General features: G+C 33.5%; 1 protein-coding gene across 2 annotated transcripts in view; it reads left to right on the top strand.

The window, feature by feature from the left end:
* The first annotated feature begins 1831 nt into the window (after positions 1-1831).
* The window catches only part of LOC141906837 (angiotensin-converting enzyme-like), a 65367-nt gene continuing 52280 nt past the window's right edge, over positions 1832-14918 (top strand). For both annotated transcript variants that reach the window (XM_074796266.1, XM_074796265.1), the window contains exons 1-5: positions 1832-2023; positions 4994-5155; positions 5297-5384; positions 5468-5611; positions 11336-11527. In XM_074796266.1, coding sequence (XP_074652367.1) covers positions 1835-2023; positions 4994-5155; positions 5297-5384; positions 5468-5611; positions 11336-11527 — 775 coding nt within the window. In that variant the 5' untranslated portion in view covers positions 1832-1834. The remainder of the gene's footprint in view (positions 2024-4993; positions 5156-5296; positions 5385-5467; positions 5612-11335; positions 11528-14918) is intronic.

The following is a 14918-nucleotide window of genomic DNA, read 5'->3' as shown; positions in this document are numbered from 1 at the left end:
TTGTAATTAGATATTTCTTATGAATTGTTAATTCTGTTAACTTTTTGAATTTATAATCTACAGATTTTACATTAGTGATATCTTTAATTCTATCTAGAAATGATTTGTTGTTCTCACTGTGTACTTGTTTACTCTCCATTTTAATATCAAATTTTTTATTAAAACTGATTTTAGAAGATATTAGATTAATATTTTAAGAGTAATAGGGAATATGTTGTTCTAGATTAAAGGTTGAGAGGTTGAGTGAGTAGAAAATGAAAAATAAATTCGAGTGTGCGAGAATTTATTTTTCATTTTTTACTCACTCGACCTTTCGACCTTTGATCTAGAACAACATATTCCCTATTACTCATGCTCTCGTCAAATAAATACATCAAATACATATTCATTGTTTGTCGTCAATCGAACTTCAGGATCGCTATATTGCAATTTTGTGCTAATAAACGCAACACTACACTTTGAATATCAGATCTGAAGGTCAAAATACTCTTCCAAAAAATTATATCACTAGTACATTCCTAATTTTATCCTTTCGCTTTAAACCTACTGGATTATCTAAGGCCGGGGTATTTAATGTGGTTATACCTTATTAACTTTAAATGACAGAAATACCTTCAATTACATGTAAAATATGATTAGTGCTGAAAGTGTAATAAGGAATAGATATTTACTCCAGTGACAATATTTTGATTCAAAAATTTAGTTCAATCATCTAGTCTCAGTCTGTATAGTAAAACTTCTGGATAACCAAGAGGTGGTCGCTTGAAATTGAGTTAATTTTACCCAACAGGATGCTGGCCAGAGTCAACCCATCTGACAGTATTTAAAAAGCAGTATAGATGATTGCAATATTCTCTAAGATCATAAGGTTTGCAATAAACAACTTATTTGAACCTCTTAATCTTAAAGTCTTAAATGTAATTTTGTACTATTTATGCTCATCTCATTGTATTTTATAGCTCGAAACTTCCTAACTCAAATATTGACAAAAATCTTTGCACGAGTCATGTACAGTACGTACTCTTAGAGCATATTTCGCATTTTTAATGCTAATTATTTCATTCACTTTTTGTTTTTTTTTACAAAAAAAGTTAAATAAAATAAAAATATGTTAAATTTTAAAAAGACTTTTCTTAATTTTTTGAAAACAAAAAAAAATTATGCGAAAAGTTTTTTTAGGTGCCGCCTATTAAAATGAATTGATCGACCTGCTCCCTCTTTCGTCTATGAATTCAGCGCAAACTATCAGTGTCTGTTCTGATGCTGTATGAATTGATGTTTTGAAGTTACAAACTATTATCGAATATTTCTGAACTGCTGTACAATTCATTTCGAACTTATGAGTAGAATTAGGTCTAAATGTCCGCATCTCGATTGATGACCATCTAATTGCGCTGAAATTGCTGATATTAACCCGACTACATAGAAAGATTCCTTCTGGTTTTTAGAAAAGATAGACGCATATTTACTGAGAATACTTCATATTCGATAAGTAATAGAATAAGAAACAAATAATCGACTTCACTGCGTGAGCTGGGGTATTAGGATGCATCTGCTTGATACCTGTTTCTCAGTTGATATAAATGTTGGAGACTCCACCTTAGCTTTCAAGTTAGTGCAGTTTTCGAACGGAAAATAGCTCAGTAGGGTACGGATTGAATATTTATCTAACATTCTGCAGGCCATTATAAGTGGATAACGTATCCAAGTGTTCTGCTTATCAGACGATTGATACAAGAATGTGTGTCACAGTGTAACCCTAGACCTCTATTCTTAAATCGGTCTATTAAGGTACTTTCTTTAGATTACTTCTACCAGTCAAGCCCGGAAGAACATGATGATTGTTTTTCTTATTCTGCCAGCAATAACTGCGGTGGCGGCGGAGCTGAATATGCATAATGAGACAAAAGCTTCAACTTGGCTGAATCGTTACGATGACCAAGCTGAGAGAATAAACTTCAATATAGTTGATGCAGCCTGGAATTACACTACCAACTTGACCGAAGCTAATAGCAAAATAAAGGTTTGTATGTAACATAAGAATAAGGACATTACAGTGATATTAGCGTAAAGAGTCGGCGTTTGGCTTTTCGGGTTCGTATAGTACTTAGTAAACGGTACTTACTATCTGCATCATTCATATATGCATACGCACATTGAATGGACATTACGTGAAGTATTGAGGAATGAACTGCGTTTATTCGAGGATTTATTGCCGATTTCTATTAGTTAAATGTAGAGTTATATTGAGGAAGCCAAATCATAAATGTTAGAAAATTTTGCTCAGGGTTATATGAACTGTCGAGTAACTCCTTCAAATGGAGGGATATTGAACGTGAAGAAACAAAGCGTTATTCGTTATTGGCACTGAGCGCATGCAGCATAAATTTCTAAACAGGTCGATCATTGCTATTTGAGGTCATGTATTGTTTGGGCATTGTTTGCGCGCGTAATGCTTTTTTGTAAACTCGCATGCGTAATATTAACGCATACGAACAATACGTGCGACGCCCGTGCATAACTTCGAAAACGTTTTTTCCAAAATGAAATGTTGCTTTATTCAAGTTACATCGAATAAAAATGGAATTTTATAGACATCTAATGGACTTTCACTATAGCGAAATCAATGTTGTTGTAAACTTCCTGCTTTTCGACGATGGATGCAAAACAGCTACTATTTCGCCGAAAGTGGTAAAAATTTCAGCGAATTATTATGGCTGTTATTCTATTTGACTTCGTACTTTCCTTAATGATGGTTTCTTCTGTTGTTTTTCACACAAAACCCTTTTGATTTCCTCTGCATAATTATTATTGATAGTATTATTATTATCGTTAGTTTCCTTGCTGTTTCCGAGAAGATGTTCACAAAAGCCTATATAAGACTCCTTTTACTACAAAGCCAATTCATAAGAATTCTTATCATTATCTTATTCGTAGGTCCTACCCGTATACCTGTAAAAGAATATTTTTTTTCGATAATAACTAAACTCGAATATATATGATATATTGGTTTGATAGTATGTGGAAAAGGCGACGTGGTTGAAAGTCTGCTTTGCTTCCTTATCCGTTTGGCCCGTTTCGTTGATAACTTCACGCACTGTCATCCAGTTTAAAGTAACATATAACTCGTAATCCACGATTCAAAGACGATCTTATTGATGCGATTCCTCGAAGCTAAACTTATCGAAGTTGTAGAGGCATTAGATACTAACTGTCGACCCTAATTCCGACCTCAACGTCATATCCCAAACTAAGCTCTCTCCTCAACTAATCTCCCCTATATTAGTAACTGAAATATGTGGGTTTCATACCAGGGGACGAGGGGGCAAGTCGTCCGCACTCCGTAATTTTTTTTCCTTTTAAATGGAAGACGGAAAGACCTTCTTAGCATCGATAAATAACGGAATAAAACCATCGAAGTAAGAATATAAAATATAAAAATTAGTCGATGTTTCACAAAAAATTGAACATAAAATAATGAAATTAGAAAAAAAAATAGATATTAAAAACTAAATATCGTGAAAAAATAACGGCTCATCTCAGTTATTGTAGTGTAAAACACAACACGTGAATTTAGGGTACTTCTACCTGATAAATGGGTTATATTGAATAAGGTTGAATTAAAAGATTTAGAAGGATTTAAAATAGTTTATCATGGTTAAAAATGAAGATAGTCATCATGATTCAGAAATTGTTGAATGAATATAAAAAAATCAGTAAATAAGATGAAATAGAATATTCCCACATTCGTGTTCTTACTGTTTTATTTAATCGCTCAACAACTGCTGCTTTTTATCCGAGTTTCATCTCTGATATTTTCACTATTTAATTTACTTATGTTTTCCTTTTTTGCTTTTCTAAACTCTTTAGATTTAATTTATAATTGCCGAGACCATTCGATTTGTTTCTCTGTTCTCGGTTTTTCCCTCACAGATTTCTTTCACTTCTACTTCGATCATCTATTAAAGCAAAATTTTTACTTTCAACGTTTGTAAACTCCCGTTGATAATAATGTCATAAATCCACCTAATCGAAATTATAAATATCCAATCCATTTATTTAATTCAGTCATTGCTTTATGATAATTTTTTAAATCGGAATATAATCCATTTTTATCATCAATTGGGAGCAAGTAATTGCATAATTTAGAATAACCTGTTACTACATTTTCTGATATCGCGTCATTAATTCTCGCAATTCTCGCAGTTTCATAAATCTAGAGTAATTTAATAATTTGGTCTGGTTTCATTTTATCTAATTCATTATGAGTTAAGTTATTACCAATGAAATCTTTACGTTTCCTGGATGCTATTAATATTTCTCATTGATGTTTACATTAAAGATGATATTCAATTATTGTGGTGATATCATTTAAAGCTCCATTATTTGGAGTTAATTTTGTTTCTGTTTTTTCCCAAATCATCCAAAGTTTTTTGATTTTAGTTGTGATAAGATGGTTGCATTTTTACAACTAAAATCCAACTCGAACGTAAATAGTTATACACTAGATTTAACAAGCTAGTTGAATTGTTAATTCTTATATTTATTTCTTGTTGAATTTTAATTGATTTTTTTGCGGTTTTCCAAATCAACTCTCTAGGGGGGGGGGGGGGCGCTGAGATCAATTGTATTAAACACGTCAGCAATTCGTAACCAAGATGATTGCTATATTTTTTAGATTTCATATTTTTGTAGGCCTACAGCCCCAATTTATTCTTCTTTAAACTTATAAAATTATGCTCATAACTCGCACTTTATAAGTCGTATTTTCACGTAAGTCGTATCTATTTCAGAAGTCCAAATCTGCTCAGGGGCCGTGAACTTAAAAGCTGTCCTGCCAAATGACTATTTGGAGAAAGTTTAATTGACTAGACATACTTATTATGGTATCTTGACTTGAGGCCTTATGGATGGTCCATGCATGTATCATGGACCAGTGCGATATGCTGGGATTGTTAAGATGAAATGCATTCAGCCGTTTGTTTATTTTTAGGAAAAATATGAGCGTATTGGAGCCGAGTTTGCCCTGGCAGCCTATGTAAACGCAAGCGAGTTTGACTGGAAAAATTTTACTAACTCAACTCTGAAAAGAATGTTTCATTTCGTTACGAACATTGGTTTTGCGGCATTAAATGAAAATACAAAGATAAAAAAGGTGAGTGTATTACAAAGAACTACGTATTTTTGAATTAAAAAGATTCTTTGTCTACGTAGATCCCACGTTTCAGTGAAACTGGTACGAAGGTTGCGGCCTATATCGATCCATCATCCTAATCCATCAACTTTCACATTCCAGTATACTGAAATTGTTACAAACATGGAGACAATTTATGCAACTGGAAAAGTGTGCAAGTCTAAGAATCAGTGCTTGGAATTAGAACCAGGTTAGGATTAACCCATCTAAACCGGTCCCTACGTGTAACATCTTTTAAATACTAAGATACAAATATACTTAATATTTGTGTAGATTTAACGCGAACAATGGCTGAATCTAGAGATTATAATGAATTGTTGTGGGCATGGAAAAGCTGGAGAGATGCAGTTGGGCCCAAATTACGTAATATTTACAGCGAATTTGTTGAACTGAGTAATGAAGCGTCTAAAAGCCTCGGTAAGTAGGTCACATTCAAAACATTGATTTTTCAGTTAGAATTGATGTCATGAATAATTTACGTTCGTTTTCATATCAATCCACCGTCGGCGCCAAAATAGATACAAATGATACATGATCTGTTAAACATGTACATTCTACATTCAGGTGTTTTAACCGCCCTGGTCAAAGTCAGCCCGCCGCTCTGACCTTTCTGTCATATTAAGCACATCACAATACACGATATAGTCATACATTTCTTAAAATCAACGACAGAACTTTCGCGTTTCATGCACCGTTTATGTAATAGAATTACTGAACCAATATCTGGTCTATCATTAGGGCCGTGGGTTTGCAACTATAATGAATGTTTTGGATGTTTATGTAAACGGAAAAAATGGGCAGGTGTACTCCAATGTGAACGGGCTTTTTAAGGAAAAAAAAAATATATATATAAATAATGGTTGCAAATATGCCATATTTAAAAATAAATCGATAACAATTTAATCTTTTCTATAATGCATTTATATGAAAATTCTATACGAACGAAAAAGTGACTATTCTGTCGCTATCCGAAAATTTTTTCAACTATTCTACTATGCTAAAGGAGAGCAGAATAGCCGGGTAGAACAGTAGAATGGGAAAATACTAAACTACAGTAGACCCCGCATAACTCGGATCCACATAGCTCGGAATATCGGTTAGCTCGGGCAGAAGTTGTAAAAACTAAATGAAAAAATAATTCATTCTCAAATAAATCGTCTAGCTTGGAATTCTATACCTCGGAAAATTTTTTAAAAGAATACGACGAAAATATCGCATACGTCGGAAATTCCGAACAACCTCTAAACCCGATTCCATATTTCCCCGCCATTGAGAATACACCTTCGCTGATGTAACGGCCCAGCGGACACCAGCCAATCAGATGCGTGGTAATATAATGAATCTGCCTGTGAAAAACATCGCATCCGATAGATATAATATATGGACTGGTTGCGTGTTTATGAAGTACAACAGGAACGCAGGCAGAGAAATGTTTGGGGTGAAGAGTTGGCGGGAGGACGCTGTCTAACAGCGATTATTTCACTTGACTTCACTTTTGGTGTTTGGAGTTTCTCTGGGATTTCTGAGAAAACTGGCAGGAACTCTTTTGGGAAAACGACGCTATTTTCATATCATCACGAAAAACTCCTTCCTCCAGAGATTTATTCATTATTAGAATTAGTGGTTTGAGAATATTTTGTTTAACCTTCTTTAACTATAATATCATTGACTCTATTTGATTTTGGAATCTCATTCGCAAATCTTTCCGAATCCATTTGAAATCATCGTTGGATCTGATGTCACGTTGCCATTAATTCAAAAGCTATTACTAATGACTGAAGTTTACCCAGCTTTTCTCAATAGCGGTTTTTCATGAATTGCTTGAGTTTTTATTGAATGAGTTTTTGTAGTGTCATTCTTCTTAATTTATTTGAATAGTAACCAAGATTTGTCGTCTTTTGAGATTATTTCTATGTAGGACATATTCCTTATATTTCTGGTCATTTTCGTTTAGACTAATATATACAACTTTTATAAATTTTATCACATTTCCGAGACGATCTTGAAATGGATGGCGTCATCCATTCTTCCCTGATGTGATTTCCAATATGACTTTCCATACACGCGCTACATCATCCTAGGTACTTGCCTGTGGTCTTTAGGAATTGTATATATAGGGGTTCAGATCAAAGTTCGAAAAGTCGAGCTCATAAAAAATGAAAAATAAGTTCTCGCACGCTCGAATTTATTTTTCATTTTTACTCACTCAACCTTTCAACCTTTAATCTGAACCCCTATATATACAATAAGATAAAATCCAACTATTTACAGATTAAAAGAATTTAAAACCCAGAATTTATTTATTAAATCTAAAATATATAAAAGACACGACGTTTCGACTTCACCCTAGAGATCATCGTCAGGAGAAAAGCCATTATTTAAATTGGTACTAATATCTGAGTGACGAGTAATTAGGGCAGACTCAACTATGTGGCGTTTAGTGTAATTGCTGGAAGTATAAATAATTTCGGCTTTATCAAAATTAAAACGATGACCAGTGTTCCAAACGTGATTGGCTACGCCACTAGCAGGTTTTTGATTTATTATATCATTTTTGTGTTCCGAAATTCGAGTTTTTAAATCACGACCAGTTTCTCCAAAGTAAATTTTATCACAGCCAAAACAAGGAATTTTGTTAACTCCGCAGTCCAAAGGTTTAGATTGATTGTTTTTAACCAAAGTCTTACTAATTTTGTTTTCATACGTGAAAATGATTTGTTTATCCAATAAAGGGAGAGAGTGACGAAACTTTTTCAAAACAGGTACATACGGAACTACAATGAACTCTGAAATGTGTTTTTTATTTTCTGGAGGTTTAGAATTGAAGAAAGTACGTTTAGCCTTAGAAATAGCGATTTTCAAAATGTGATCAGGGTAAGCCAATTTTCTAAGAGAGTTGGATATATGGTCAAATTCAGCCGAAAGGAAGGTTTCATCGCAGATCCGTAGTGCACGGAGAAAGAGGCGTTGAGCGAGACCGATTATGATTGATTTGGCAGTAAACGAAAAGAAGTGTTATGTATATTACTATTATAAGAATGTATATTACTTCATGCCTTGCCAAACACTAATTATTTACTCACTCACCAATTTACTCAATTAACCTGTTCTCCTCTGTATATATACCCCTGTTTTTAGTCTATTTCTCACACCTGACGATGATCTCTAGGGTGAAGTCGAAACGTCGTGTCTATTGTATATTTTAGATTTAATAAATAAATTCCGGTTTTTAAATTCTTTTAATCTGTAAATAGTGGGATTTTATCTTATAATCCGTTCACCACGTTTGAGTGTGGTAATCATTCTACCCTATATATACAATTACTCTAATAATTCCATATATTAAAAGTGCGAGTAAAATGTTAGCATAATAATCTAGATAAATATAGATTTCGAATGATTAAAAAATCAATTTTAAACATAAAAAGTGTGAGTAAAGTGCAAACATAAAAAGTGTGATAAAAAATAACGAGTTATTAACGAGTTGTTAGAATTAAAATCAATTTTTAACATAAAAAGTGTGAATAAAGTGTGACTAAAATAATTTAGATTAATAAGCCCAAATATAGAGAAATAATTATATATATCAATTAAAAAACTAACGAGTAATTAACGAGTAAATTGATCAAATTTAACTCAAATTTAATTTTAATTAACGAGTTGATGAAAATATCAATTTTAATAAAAAAAATTCTAATAAATGAATGAACAGATACTACAATTCAAAGATATCGATTTAAATGAATTAGAAAAATATTTTACAATTAGAAATTTTATTCCTATTAAAGATTTGATTAAAACTGCACGTTTTCGTTTTCAAGTGAATAATATTACTGAATTAATGTTTAAGAATCATTATCTAATGATAGAGTTATCGAATGAAAAAGATAAAATCTTATTCAATACAATAATTCCAAAATTCACAACATTTGATGGAATAGTTAAACATTTAATGATTACAGATGCAATACGATCACTATTTAATAATGAAAATTCACATAAAACATTATTTTTACACTTACGTTACTGTCCATTCAGAGAATGCAATGTAATGTTTTTCAGATTACAAGAAAAAACATTTATCCCTGACATTCCAAATGAAAAATCATTCAAAGATGTTGGAATTCAATGTAATTTAGACAATAAAATCGAAACACCTAAATATGAACCTAATGAAAAAGCGTTATGTAATTGTGGAAAATATTATACTCGAAGCAATAAATCGCATCATCTTAAATCAAAATATAATAACTCAAAAATTATAATTCAACTCTAAATAGATATATTTCATCTCAAATATATTAAACTAAAACATAATAATAAATTGATAAAATAAAATCATATGTTTTAAATATATAAAAGTTAAATATTTTAAAAATGATTAATAAGATATTAAAATGAAATCATAAAATTGTATGTTTTAAAAATATAAAAGTCTAATATTCTATAAGTGATTAATAAAACATTAAGATTAAATATAAAATTATGTATTTCAAATATATTAAAGTTAAATATTTTAAAAATAATTAATGAAAAATTAAAATGAAATCATAAAATTGTATGTTTTAAATGTATAAAAATTCAATATTTTAGAAATGATTAATAAAATATCAAAACTAAATCTTAAATATTAGATTATATGTTTCAAATATATAAAAGTTAAATATTAGAATAATAATTAATAAAATATTAAAATGAAATCATAAAATTGTACGTTATCCTTCACGTCATGACATTATCCTTCACGTTATGAGTTTATCCTTCACGTTACTACATTATACTTCACGTTATGGGTTTATCCTTCACGTGATGACTTTAGCGTCTGTTTGGCGGGGATGGCCGCCCATAGAGCAACGCAGAAAACTATCTTACTATTACTAGTAAAATGATTTATCGTCATTAATTCTTTTGGACTTTCGCGTCAGCGATCCGTTTTTAGAGCCCGATTATGTTTATCTAGTTTGCGGCACAGTGATGAGAGCGCGCGTCGATAACATTACAGTCCCGTAGGCAATATCGCCTTATATACGCGGCGATCACCGTGTATGTATCAGTAATAGATAATGCGCGTTACGGAGCGGGTCGCGCGTAGGCTACAATCCACACGCTCGTTTTATCAAAAATGTCTTGAATTAGCAGAAGAAATATTATTCACGATAACTTTTACTATAAAAAATTCTTTTTGTGAAACCGTTAAAACCTTAAAGTCGGTAACTTAATTGCGTCCTCATTTATTTATTTAATTGCGTATTTCATTTCTCTTGCCGTCGGCCGCGTGTCCGTTGTCATGGCTTCGGTCATGTTGGCTGGGGTTGGTTTAGTGTATTTACCAATTAGTTTGCCACTCCGTTTTAGTCACTAGTTTAGGGCTTTGTGTTTAAAATAGCTCCATCTTGTAATATTGACCCTATTAAGCTAAAATCGCTTCTCAGGGCAGGTCGATTTCTGCAGAAGTTAAATCCGCTTCTCAGAGCATTTGTTTATATCTCAAGGCAGGTCGATTGTGGTAATGCGTCTATTAAATTCCTCCTGAAAGCTGATTAGATTCGATTCAATGTCTATAGTCTCAGCATCAACTATTAACTACCATGTCGTCACTAGATAAACGATAACCGGTACACGGATTAAAAATGGGCCAGCTGTACTCCGGTTACTGAAAGTGAAGTAAAAGATTATAAATCTGGCTTCTAAAAATATGAAAATCAACACTGACAAAAGAAAGAAACAATCAATTTTGTAATTGAAAAATATCAAATCTCATGAAGACATGCTTTTTTATGTACTCTAAAAAAGTCACTATGTGACCGAATCAGCATATGTATTCAATAAGCCGAATATTTTGTTTGTATGGTATGTAAAACATTAGTATAATTTGCACATATAGAAAAAGAAGAAAACTATGGCTTCAAATAACAAGGGTTTAATAAAAAAAAGTAAATGCAATTCTTCTCTACAACATATATACAATATATATATTTGTTATTTTGGTTCCTCTGCTGATGGAAAATTTTGCAATTTTTCTTATCAGCTATACAAGTCTGTCCAATTAAAAGGTATATTCAGTAGTAATTCATGGAATTTCATTACATCGAAACAAAGCAAATAATTATTCTTGATTTACGAGTTTGTGTTATATTTAAGGTTTCGAAGACACTGGAGATGAATGGAGACAATCTTACGAATCAAAAACATTTGAAACTGACATTGGAAATTTATTCAGGCAACTTCAACCTTTTTATAAAAATCTACATGCTTACGTTCGGTATAGACTCACAAAAAAATACGGTGAGGAGAGTTTTCCACAAACTGGTCAGATTCCCGCACATCTTTTAGGTATGTATGATTTTCCAATTTGCTAACTTCTCCAGCCGTTCTGGTATTTCTAGCCAAAACTAACTTCCTTGCAACGGCGAATGCCTTCGTGTTTCGCTAGTCGTTCCTATTAGGAGGATTTGATCACGCTTTGATGGATTGTCTCGCTTAATCGACCTCACTTTAATCGTCAGCGTGTAATTCGTCATTCTGGCTTAATATTAACTTTTCTTCGAGAGCGGATTAAAGCTTCGTTATTTCATTAACATTTCTGTGGTTAGTTCGACATTTTGCTTTAATCAACACTATTTCGCCGGTCCGTTATGATTAGTACTCCTCGTATGTAATATATCACCGGTTAAAGCGTCGCAGCACAAATGAATACAAAATTACAAGCATACAGTGTGAGGCCATTGCCTTGACCTACTAGAACATGATGGAGTCAGGGGTACTGCGCTTGATTTGTTCTCATCATATCACTCAAATCGGCAGCATTATGCTTAATTCAATTCTACATTATCCTCGATACTATTCCTTAACGTAGGCGTATCCAAAGGCTCTTTACTAGTTCCCTTCTATTTTTGCTCTACATGAATCTACTAATCTACCAAATGCTTAGAATACATACCGTTCGCAGGCGCCACAAATTTCCTAGCTTCACACTCTAACCTGAATTTACTTGTTCAAAATATCAACGAATGAATGTCTTACAATCTTTAATGACTTACTTCTTGCAAATAAATTGACACCTAACCTTGATAACCAAAACATATGATATTCCATCACCATCAAGTTACACCTTACCTTCACTTACCATCTCCGAATAATGCTGGGAGAAAATTGACTAGAAAAAGATACACACAAACCGGCTTTCTTGGACTGACGATACACGATGATCTTAACTGGAATCCACACATCAACAAAATTCATAAAAAGATCTCCCAAATCACAGGTTTCCTAGATAAGACAACTTTTCTTGACACAAAACATCTTACTCTTTACTACACACTTATATGACCCACTTTGCAGGGTGCTGCTAAAGTACTAAAACGACGAAATTACGAAGCGAAATTACGAAATGTTAATTCTTTTGCGAGAAGTGCTAAATTACGAAACAAAATGGTCATATTTCAAATACGACCATACTATAGCTAAAGCTCGCTATAACGCCAAGGGACTGTCACAATTTTTGGAGCACATGTAAATGATCTTAAAAGTTTAAAGGAATCTATATTCTTAAACTGAAATATTTTTACCTTATTGACATTTTGAGACCCACGATGTATATACATCGAAATCTGAAGTGTGTGGTCGTTATTTCATTTCCTAATTCATCGTGGATGATACGCTTTAAGGAACCAGAAAGTCACCTGATCAGCGCAAATTCAAAGTGAGGGTTTCCAGGAAACCAAACATGAAGCCTAAAAAATGAATACCTTGTTTCTCCGCAGCGGGCGGGTCATGAAATCTTTGGATTTGACAAGTTAAGATTGTTAAAGCTGCCGGGTCTGTTATTGTATGTCCGATCATGATTAGGCGGCCGGGTCAACATCTAAGCTCAGCAGAGTGGAGAAACAAGGTATCATTGTCTAGCCTTAACACGGCAGGATATGTTTTAATGCAAACTTCGTTCTCTAACCCGTAATTTATTAATCGGTCCCCTCGAGTTGTATAATATACAACTCGAGGGGCGTTATGAGCATGCGCAGATCATTCTTCCCGCGGGGATTCGAACATGATGACATCGCTAAACTCAGCCACGGCGCGGAAACCTGCCACACTAGACTGGGTGCGCATGTTTAAGCCAGCTCCACGAGTCCGGTTTATTTATCGAAAAAATTACAATTTCGCACGTTCATTTCATACTTTAGTAGGAGACGCGAGAATGGTCCTTTCGTTTCGTAGAGCATTTCGTTACGTATTTTGTTTCGTACTTAAGCATTTCGTAATTTCGTTTCATATTTTGTAATTTCGTTGCGTATTTCTTAATTTCGTTTAATATTTCGTCGTTTAGTACTTAAGAAGTACCCGACTTTAATACATATAGCCTACTCGCGTGGGATCATCACATCGTCACAATTCAAAATGTCGTAATATTCAACTTTATCGAGTACTCGTTATCTTCAAAACATTGCCAAGTCTAAATACTTGTTCCTGCACAGCTTCCATTCTATCAATCATGTGGCAAGACTCCGTAGTCTCACTTCAAATGAATAATCATACAATGAAACACAAAATAAAATCATATCTTATTTCCTTCTACACAGATAATCACATTTCAAACAATCCAACCTGTTTTAACTGCACATGATACACAAAAAAATATCCTATCTTTTAATTCATTGTCCCTCTGCTTGGCGCTCGCTTCAGCGGCGCTTCTATATGCTTTGCTTGGCCCTCATAGAAATGTAAATTGTTACCTAATCATCTCTTCTAGCATCTTGATATATATTCAATATTTAAATATCAAACTGTTCTTAAATCAATTGTATACATCATCATGTTGCACATGTTTTATTTCTGGAATAAATAAACTTGAACGTTAACCTGAAATGGGATCAAATCGATGATGGGAACCTTTGTTATGCATCGAAATAACGGTAAATAAGCTAAATTACTACGGGGTAACGTGTATGGGCGGCCATTCCCGCCAAAAATCAGCGTTTCGTCTATTTTTCTGTACTTCGACAAAATGTCATAGTACACCGCCAAAATGTGTTAGCGTAACGTCAAATTGTGTAATGCGGCTAAATAACACAGGAGGGCGACACTGTACGGACAGTATTTTGCGGTATATCTTCTCGCATTGCGATCATCTCAAGGTCGTTTCATTGAAATAATTTTGCGAGTATCAAATCGACAAATCGTATCATATTCCCCAAACCCAATAAAATGATTTTATTGTTACTTTAGTTTGTTAATACTATAATATATAGTAATAATGTACGGTAAAATAGCGGAAGTAAATACTTTGCCGTAAACCCATGGAAGCCCTGAGACGACATCTTGAGTTCATGAGTTCCGAGTTCATAACTTCCTGAGTTCTCAAGTTCATGAGTTCGTCTAATGAAAAAAGCCTGCGATACCGAAACGTCGAATGTAAACACGATGCTCTATCAAAGACCCGGGTCTCAGGCTCAGACGACACTGAATAACCAGCGATTAATGGTATGTTGAAGGGCGCCTCCGTTCCTCCTCTGGTAGGTAGCTCGGATTTTCTGTGCGCGGGCTAGAGAGAAGGGTGACTCCGATTAACCGGTGACTCTCGATGAATCTGCTCAGGTTTTAATGATGAAAAAGATAACAAACGCTCGTTATGAGAAATTTTTAAACATCTATTTATTTTCTATAAACCATTAAGAAAGCTGATGTCTGATGATAGACTGGTTGCCGGTCGACTTCATATGACTGC

Source organism: Tubulanus polymorphus, chromosome 6 (genome assembly GCF_964204645.1).
Source record: "Tubulanus polymorphus chromosome 6, tnTubPoly1.2, whole genome shotgun sequence".
Lineage (NCBI taxonomy): Eukaryota > Metazoa > Nemertea > Palaeonemertea > Tubulaniformes > Tubulanidae > Tubulanus > Tubulanus polymorphus.
The sequence above is the reverse complement of the archived record's forward strand: the minus strand, read 5'-3'. Positions and strand labels throughout refer to the sequence as shown.